This window comes from Arachis stenosperma, chromosome 9 (genome assembly GCF_014773155.1).
Source record: "Arachis stenosperma cultivar V10309 chromosome 9, arast.V10309.gnm1.PFL2, whole genome shotgun sequence".
NCBI classification, from domain to species: domain Eukaryota; kingdom Viridiplantae; phylum Streptophyta; class Magnoliopsida; order Fabales; family Fabaceae; genus Arachis; species Arachis stenosperma.
This window is the reverse complement of record NC_080385.1, coordinates 133,430,497-133,439,308: the sequence shown is the minus strand read 5'-3', so window position 1 is coordinate 133,439,308 and position 8,812 is coordinate 133,430,497. Positions and strand designations below refer to the sequence as shown.

General features: G+C 37.1%; 1 protein-coding gene across 1 annotated transcript; it reads right to left on the bottom strand.

The window, feature by feature from the left end:
* Window positions 1-289: 289 nt before the first annotated feature.
* Window positions 290-7,591, bottom strand: LOC130949940 (zinc finger BED domain-containing protein RICESLEEPER 2-like). The gene is made up of 6 exons (XM_057878533.1): window positions 7,416-7,591; window positions 2,782-2,809; window positions 911-2,681; window positions 857-874; window positions 458-826; window positions 290-348 (listed from the first exon to the last, which is right to left on the bottom strand). Exons 1-6 carry the CDS (start codon window positions 7,589-7,591, stop codon window positions 290-292), a joined length of 2,421 nt encoding a protein of 806 aa, XP_057734516.1.
* Window positions 7,592-8,812: the final 1,221 nt, after the last annotated feature.

Sequence of the window (8,812 nt, the reverse complement as noted above, 5' to 3'; positions counted from 1 at the left end):
GATCGGTTTGGATCCGCGGTTTTTTAAATAAAAAAAAATAACTTAATTTATAGAGTTGATAACTTGTCCAACAATCTAACATAATAATAAAACATAAATTCCATAAAACATTATAAAGCAACCTGTCCAAATATCCAACAATCCAATTATCCAACAGCAAGTCTTGAATAATAATTCTTCAACATAAAAATAACTAAACAAGTCTCAACAACATAAAATTAAATAACATAACAAAGTCTTAATAAAAACAACATAAAAAACTCCAAGCTGAGAAGTGAAGCACCGATCACTAATCAGATTCATCACCAGAGTCTTCTTCATCTATTAGTTGAGGAATTGGCTCAAGTTCTACAATAAAATATAATAAAATAAATATTAGTAACTTAAACATATTATCAAGTAGTAAAGTTAATCAATATATGTAGATAGAATAAAACATAATAATAAAGAACATTACCTTTCTCAAGTTTTTCAAATTCTTCAAAAGACTCCTCAAGGTCAATTGGCAATGAATTGGCTCGAAACCAATTTTGTGCACAAATCAAAGCTTCAACAGTTTTTGGGGTAAGAGAGCTTCTATATTGATTAAGCACTCTACCTCCAGTGCTAAAGGCGGATTCAGAAGCAACCGTTGACACCGGCATAGCTAGAATATCTCTCGCAATTTGACTTAGAACAGGATATTTGTAATTGTTAGAGCTCACTTTCCACCAAGTTAAAATATCAAAACTACTTGGATCAACTGGTTTCTCCAAGGACTCCATGAGATATAAATCCACTTCATTTGTGTTGACACTCTCACTTGCTTGTACATCATTTTCAAATGCTGCTGCAAAGCCAACATCATCAAAGGCACTATCATCCATATCCACATCTTGGCTGTGTTGTGCAGATTGGTGTGCTTGATCACTATTGAGAGCAACCCTATAGCTGTTGAACAAGCCATTGAATACTTCCTTCACCTTACCACATAAGAAATCAGCATCTTCTTTCTCAAACAACCTTTGAAAACTCCACTCAACAAACTTAATCTTATATCTAGGGTCAAGTACCACAGCAACAAAAATCATCATATTCATGTTCCTCAAGTTACCCCAATATTTATCATGCTTAGCCTTCATTTTTGTAGCCATACCCTTAAGTAATATGTCATTACTATCAGCCCAAGTCTTTAAAGAACTAAGAATTGAACAAAAGTGATGAAAATATGAAGAAGAGGTCACAAATGTGAAACCCGAGACTTTTTTTGTTACATCAGAAAAAATCTTCAAAAACCTCACAAAGCATCTTGCATTATCCCAATCTTCAGTCTTTGGAATGCCCCCTTGCATCATTACAAACTCAGCATCTCTCTCACTTAATCTCTTAAAGGCTTTTTGAAATTTTAAAGCACTATCAAGCATTATGTAAGTGAAATTCCACCTAGTGGGGATATCTAATTGCACACAAGAGCAGTCTTGGATCCTAGCCTCTTTAATACAACTTTTGAACCTATCCATGCGACTAGGAGAAGCACAAACATATCTAACAGCATTCCTAATTTTACTAATTGAAGAATGCATATCCTTCAAACCATCATTCACCACCAAGTTCAAGATATGAGCACAACACCTAACATGCAAATGTTCACCTTTTAAAGGATGTGAATTCCAATTCTCCATTCTACCTTTCAAGTAACAAATGACAACATCATTTGAACTAGCATTATCAACTGTGATGCTAAAGACCCTACTTATTCCCCAATTTAAAAGGCATTTTTCTATCTTTCTACCAATTGTTTCACCTTTATAATTCTTGATAAGACAAAAGTTAAGAATTCTCTTTTGCAACTTCCAATCTTGATCAATAAAATGTGCAGTGAGGCAAAAATAGTTTAGATTTTGTACAGAAGTCCAACAATCAATGGTCAAACACACACTTTGATTTGAATTTATAAAGACACTCTTCAACTTATGTTTTTCATTCATGAACAAGTTCCAACAATCCCTAGCAACTGATATTCTGCCCGGAATATGGAGTTTTGGCTGCAAAATACTCATGAAATAACGAAACCCCTCTCCTTCGACAAATCTAAAAGGCAACTCATCTACAATTATCATTCTAGCAAGAGCTTGTCTACATACATCAGGATCAAAAGATACAGCAGTCAAACAATTACCCATCCCATTTCCTTCTTCTTTTTTAAGTTGCTGCATAACAAGTGCTTTTTGTGTGGGATCAAGTGAATCTTTTGGAAATTTTCTACACTGACTCAACAAGTGACTTTTAAGATTGCTAGTACCATTCTTATGTGAATCAGCAGCATAAGATGCTCCACACCACTTACATATAGCCCTAGGTTTAGGACCACTTTCATCTTTTTTAAAATGCTCCCAAGTCCAAGATCTAGGTCTAACAGGTTTTTTACTGTTACCTGTACCTGGTTCCTCAGACTGGCCAGGATTAGTTGACTCATCAGCAACATTTGCTTTTCCCCTCCTCCTCTTAGATCTAGTTCCTTCATTGTTCTGATCACTGCGTGGCGGCAGCGGCGGCAGCGATGGTGGTTGCGTCTGTGTCTGTGTTTGTGGCTGGGACTGCGGCTGTGGCAGCGGCATCGACTCCGACTGTCCCGAAGATCGAACTGATTCAAAAGTGGACGGAGTAGCACTAGTAAATCCTGGGTCACTGCTTTGAACATCCTGTGATAACCAAAATCAGTTTATGTTATTTTAATATTTTTTCAAATAATCAACATATTAAATTGTTACTAACATAAATATTCCAAAATAAGAATATTACCTCAGGATATGAAGCTGACATTGTTGACCTTCAGATTAAAAGTTAAAATCAATTGAACAAATATGAAATCTGCAAAAGTACAACAAAAAATTTAATATAACAGATTCTCAAAGATAATAATAATAGATTGTCAAAAATAACAAATTTAACATAATAAATTATCAAAGTAAAAAGAACAGATTATTTAAGTCATTAACAGAAAATCAGAAATAGAAAAAAAACTATTTTTTCATTTTTAATAAAAATGTCATCAAGAAAACAGAGTTGGTGGTGGTTCGTAGATATTATTATTACAACAATGGTTTGAACATCAAAGACACAGATAATGTTGATCATCATATAAAAAAATAAAAAATAAAAAACTCACCGAAAAGAGGAAGTGGAAATGACGTCGAAGAGGAGCGGCGGATGGCGTCGGCAACTTGGCATGTGATGGTGAGAGTGAGTGAGGTCTGAGCGGAGGTGTATGTAACGTGAGACTGTGACGGTGACTCGGTGAGGTACAGGGCTCGTGTTTCTTAGGGTTTGTGTTTCTTTTGTGGGAAAGGGAAAAATGGGGAATGAGTGCATGACTGAATGACTAGTGAGTGTGTGCAATGCAGTGCTGTGGGTGATTGGGTTTGGGCTTGGTGGGAGAAAATTAAAGAAAATGGACTAAGGAACTAAGGCCTAAGGGAGTATGGGGCTATGGGCTGCCGCTGTATGCATATGCCACTAGGCCGTATCACGTATGGGAATGGGACTATGAGAATCATTATTATTATTATTATTATTATTATTATTATATGCGGTTTGGTTCGGTTCGGTTCAGTTCGGTTGTGCAAAGTGAAACCGAAAACCGAACCGAACCGCAATAAAACCGATCCAAAATCCAAAAAAATCCAAAATTATGCGGTTTAAAACGGTTTTCGATTTGGATCGGTGCGATTTCGTAGTTTTTTTTGGACCGGTTTGGATGTGAACACCCCTAGTATATACACTAGTCAACATAAAAGATGATAAAAAGTATGCAAAACTAAAATAGAAATCTAGATTATGTACAAGCAAAAAGTAGAAAGTGCAATAAACTAAAAAAAAGTGTTCAAAATAACAAACTATATACAAAAGTCCAAAAGCATACTAAAAATTAAAAATAAAAGTGTTTGGAATAGAACATTTCACCCAAAATAAGCCGCTTTGGTCGGACGACCTCCCCACACTTAAAATCTAGCACCATCCTCGGTGCTCATGAAGTCATGCAGAGTGGAAGGAGTCGTCATTGTTGTCTCCAACCTCAGCTGGTGGATCCTGCTCCTCCTCCTTACTGTGTCTTAGGGGGTGTTCGGCTCCTCTATCTCCTCGTCCCAAGTCGGATGTTGGCACTTGATGTTGTCATAGCGTCTCTTGGGGCGACGCTTCAAACGAGCTATGTCCTTGATGAGCTTGTGGACTAGGCGATAAAGCGGCTGTGAAGCTGATGATCGTGTTGCTGGTGACTGAGCTGGCTACTCTGACGGCCCAATTGTTGTTGATGAAGTGGCTGCCTCTGTGGTGGTGACCGTCCTGTATCCTCAGTGTTTGGTGGATAACTGAAACCACTTGCTATGTGGGATGATTCTCTTGCTACTGGCAATTGTCGGTCTCTCATCTACATCCTCCCAAACTACCTCAGTTCTCAGACCTAGCTGTGTAATGAATCATGAGAATACTAGGTTGCTAATGTGGTGTATCCGACTCGTATTTTCTGATGAGCCTTGGAAAGTACAGGGCTTCCCTTCCAAGACACACCAGATACGCAAAACTATGTCTGAAGTGATCTCTGTCTCATGAGTACTAGGCATCACATAGTTGGTCAAAATATGATGCTGGATCCTAGCCTCAATGGTGAGATATCTGATCGCTATGCCTTTCAGACTCGGCTTTGACGGCCCATAGATCCAAGGACTACGGGGTGGATGGATATCACTCGCAACACTGCATCCAAATCAAACTCCATCATATGTATGACCTCCTCTGCCTTTTGGAAATCATCTTTCTTAATAACCTTAGGCTGGAACCGGAGGACTCCTTCAATGGCCTCTTCGGTGACTAAAATTTGCTTGCCTCGGAGGAGAACTTCCTCAAGGGTTGCTTTGTAATAGTTGTAGTAGAATTCGCAGACCCAAGATGCATTCTGAAGGTTGTAGTAAGCTTAGAAAAGGGGGGTTGAATCTATGCCTTTCTTTTAAGTTACTGTAATAACCCTTTAAAGTAAACTTTCAATTTTGATTCTGTTTGAACTCAATAGCAGGAATTTATGAGATAATTTATTTTTGTCTCATGAATATCAGAAAACAGAACAGAGTAGAAAAGAGAACAGCTAACACCATCATGTATCCTGGTTCGGTTGCCTTGTGCTATGCAACATACGTCCAGTCTCCACCACAATAGTGGTGAAATTTCTACTATAGTTAAAGTATTACATACACCAATTCCACAGGATTGACACAATCCTTTCACACTCAAGTTTTAATCTAACTTGACATTGGCTATGCTTATACCTAATGCTTCACTCTTAGTGATCACCCAACTAAGAAAGGGGTACCTCACTGGTACTAGATACAAGACACAGACTTACCTAAAGAATTCTGAAATAACTCTAGGCTTTTCTCTCAAGTGTATCACTCAGCCTCTTTCTACTCATTGGTTTTTACTTGAGCTCTCTCAATATGCCTTTTCACTCAAAAAATTATAGAAAGATAAACATTGAAAAGTAAAATACAATCTATAAAAACATGAAGGAGATTGACTCTTCAACAGTCTCTTTGCTATGTGATAAACTAGATTTGCATGTCTCTGATTCAGTTCTTCATTTTTGGCGGAATGCTTCTTTAAAAGAAAGCACTGTCCAAGTAGATGAACTTCTTCAAAGGACTTCTTCACAGAACAAAACCTCAATACACTGGGTTATCTCTCCTTACCTTTAAACTGAAGTCATTTTCCTATTTGTATGATTTCAATTTTTCACACCATAGGCTTGCTTCACACAGTTGACTTCTCCTTCCCACAAAAAATAGAGCAATAGCTACGCAGAAGAGAAAGATGGGACTGTTGCAGAAATTTCATATTTCATGCATTCATACCTTCCATCTTCTCTTTCATCCTTTTTCCAATATCTTCAAAGATCTGAACCATTTATTTTTGCTTTGACTCCAAGTTCCTTTCTTGACCGTTGATCCACAACAGAACTCCATAACATCTATTTTCTTTATTTTGCCAGAAATGGGTATGAGGGGAAAGGAAGCTTCAACAAGTTACTTTGGGGTACCAATAATGGAAAGATCTTTCTGATTTGCCTAAAATCTGATTTTGCCCTAGCTTTTGATTTCTTCTTCTTTCTTCTTTGTAGCTAACCTCTTTTTTCTTCTAGGATGTGAACCATGGCATGGCCATCTCTGACTTAGCTTTGCTTGCTTTGATTATGGTGATTAGACATTAGCTTTTTGTGATTTACCTTTTTCTCTCTTTCTTTTTTGATGAAAGAACAAGAAGAACGAAGCTCTCTCTTTCGCTCTCTTTCTAATTCTTACTGAAGCAAACACGTGAAGTGCTTTGGGAGGCTTCGGCTTGAGTGATGTGTCTTGGACTTGGATTATCTTTACGTACCTCTTAGCCCATATAGCTTCTTTGTTATTTTCATTTTGGTTTTATTTATTAGGCAACCCACCAGCAGTGTTTTGGTTTTCTTGTATTTGGGCTGCTGTTCCTTTTGATTTGGCCTTCAACACTTAATGAAACATAAGCAAACCCAATTGGATATTTAACCCAGTAAAATAATGTTTGTCATCATCAATTAAGTTAGTTAATTTCTTAACTCAACACGTTCACTCCTAGTAGGTCCCGATCCAGGAATGTCCATCCCCTCTGAGTGATCTGATGCTTAGTAAATTTTTGGAGCTCAAGGAGAAAAGAGTAAATATCTCTTAGTTCTTGCATTAAGGGTTGAAGCACTTCCTTCAGTGAAAAAGGTGGTTCATATTGGTGAGAGTATTGAGGTGTATGTGGAAGTGGAGGTTCTTGGGAGTATTAGTATTGGAATGGTGGTGGCTTTACGGGTACTTGTTCATAATTATCACAAGGGTGTGGCACATAAGATTGGTGGTATAGTGAATATGGGTTATAGGAAGGTGTTTGATGAATGAACAAGATGAGAACGAAGCTTTCTCTCTTTCTTTCTGATTTTGACTGAAGCAAACATGTGAGGTGCTTTAAAAGGCTTCATCTTAAATAATTTCCATTCAGCCCAACTAGTTGCTTTGCATTATTCTTCTTTGGACTTTGAGTGTTAAGAGGCCCACAGAAGATCTTGTTTCTGTTTTTATTGGTTTGGGCTGCTGCAACTTTGATTTAGGCCTATATCACTTAAACAAGTGCGATAAAAACTAATTGGATGATTAACCCAATAAAATAATATTTGTCATCATCAATTAAGATTAATTAATTTCTTAACTCAACAGTACTGGTCCAACGAAAAAATCTAATTCAAAGCATCAGTTCCATCAAATTAAGTTAGGTCAAAATTCAGCCTTTGGTACTGGGGCCCTTGACGCCATATAGAATCGCCAGCTGAGTTCGAACCATGGCGTGTCTTGTGAGAAGCTAAGTGAGAGTGTTGCCGTTCAAGCGTGAGCTGAGAAATGGAGGCTTGGAGTGCATCCATTTTTAGGTCAGTCAATTCCTTCAATCGAGCACACTCGGCTCTGTTCTCCTCCATCATCGATTCCATCATCTGGAATAGTTTCTTCACATCAGTTTCTAAACCCTTCATCCTAGTGTTATCAGCGATGGCCATGCCAATAAAAGCACCAAATTAAGGGGGGATACTTATAGAAAATAGAACTAAAAATTTGAAGACAAAATAATAACTTGTTTTTGCTATGATTAAAGGAATGATTGAATTAATACTCAGAACTAGTGGTAATGAAACAGTAAATTGACATAGAAAGTAAGATAGAAAGGTGGAATATTACACTAAGAACAAGTAGAGAAAGTAATAAATTCAGTAGGATAGTGGGCCAAGAAGCACGTCAAGCATTCCAATGAAGAATACCTAGTGAAGAAGAATTAAGAGAAGGAAGACAGGATTAGAGTCGATAAGAAAAGAACAAGAAATTATGGAATAACAGAAGGGAGAGAGAAACAGAGAGAAGAAAGAGACAATACCACTCATTTTTGCCAAATGTAGCTTTTCATTCTTCAATTTGTAATTGTTTCCTTCATGCTTCTCCTACGTCCTTGAATCTTCAAATCGCATGCCACCTGTCCGGCTCTATAATAGAATTCGATACTCTTTTCCTATTATGGACGTGTTTTTCATGCACGTTCCCACTCTTATTAGCATTGGCTATTTTCTTCCTTACAGAAGATGATGGTAAAGACACACATATACATATATATGGGACAAGAAGAACTACAATAAAATATAAACTTCATCAATTGATTTTATTCTTTGATATAGCAGGTTACATTATATATTATATAGATTTTAGAGTATTTTATCATAACTAACTATGAGTTAAACCCCACTTTGGTTTCTGAGATTGGCGAGTTACACTAATTTAGTCCCTGACTTTTCAATTGCTACAATTTAGTCATCTAGATTTAAAAAAGTGCACCAATATAGTCCCTCCTCAATGCCGTTAGTGAGATAGCTCAAGTCTTGCCATGTTGGACATATTAAAATGACGTTTTACACGTTTTGACGCTAAAAGAGCACTAAATGATGTCATTTCAGGGTTTGAACAATATTAAAACAGAGGGGTATAACATTTTAGTATTGTTCAAATCCTCAAACGACGTCGTTTAGTGCCTTCTTTAGCGCCAAAACGCATATGATGTCGTTTTAATATGTCTAGCGTGACAAGACTTGAGTTACGCCACTAACGGTATTGAGTTTCGGCAACGGAAGATATAAGAAGGATTACATTGGTGCACTTTTTTTAATCTGGAGAACCAAATTGTGACAATTAAAAAGTCAATGACCAAATCAGTGTAACTCAACAATCTCATAGAC

Coding starts and splice junctions, on each gene's coding strand:
- LOC130949940 (XM_057878533.1), bottom strand. CDS start 7,591: ATGGCCATCGCTGATAACACTAGGATGAAGGGTTTAGAAACTGATGTG. Junction 2,810..7,415: donor TCTCAGCTCACGCTTGAACG/GCAACACTCTCA, acceptor TTTAATCTGAAG/GTCAACAATGTCAGCTTCAT. Junction 2,682..2,781: donor TGTCAGCTTCATATCCTGAG/GTAATATTCTTA, acceptor TGGTTATCACAG/GATGTTCAAAGCAGTGACCC.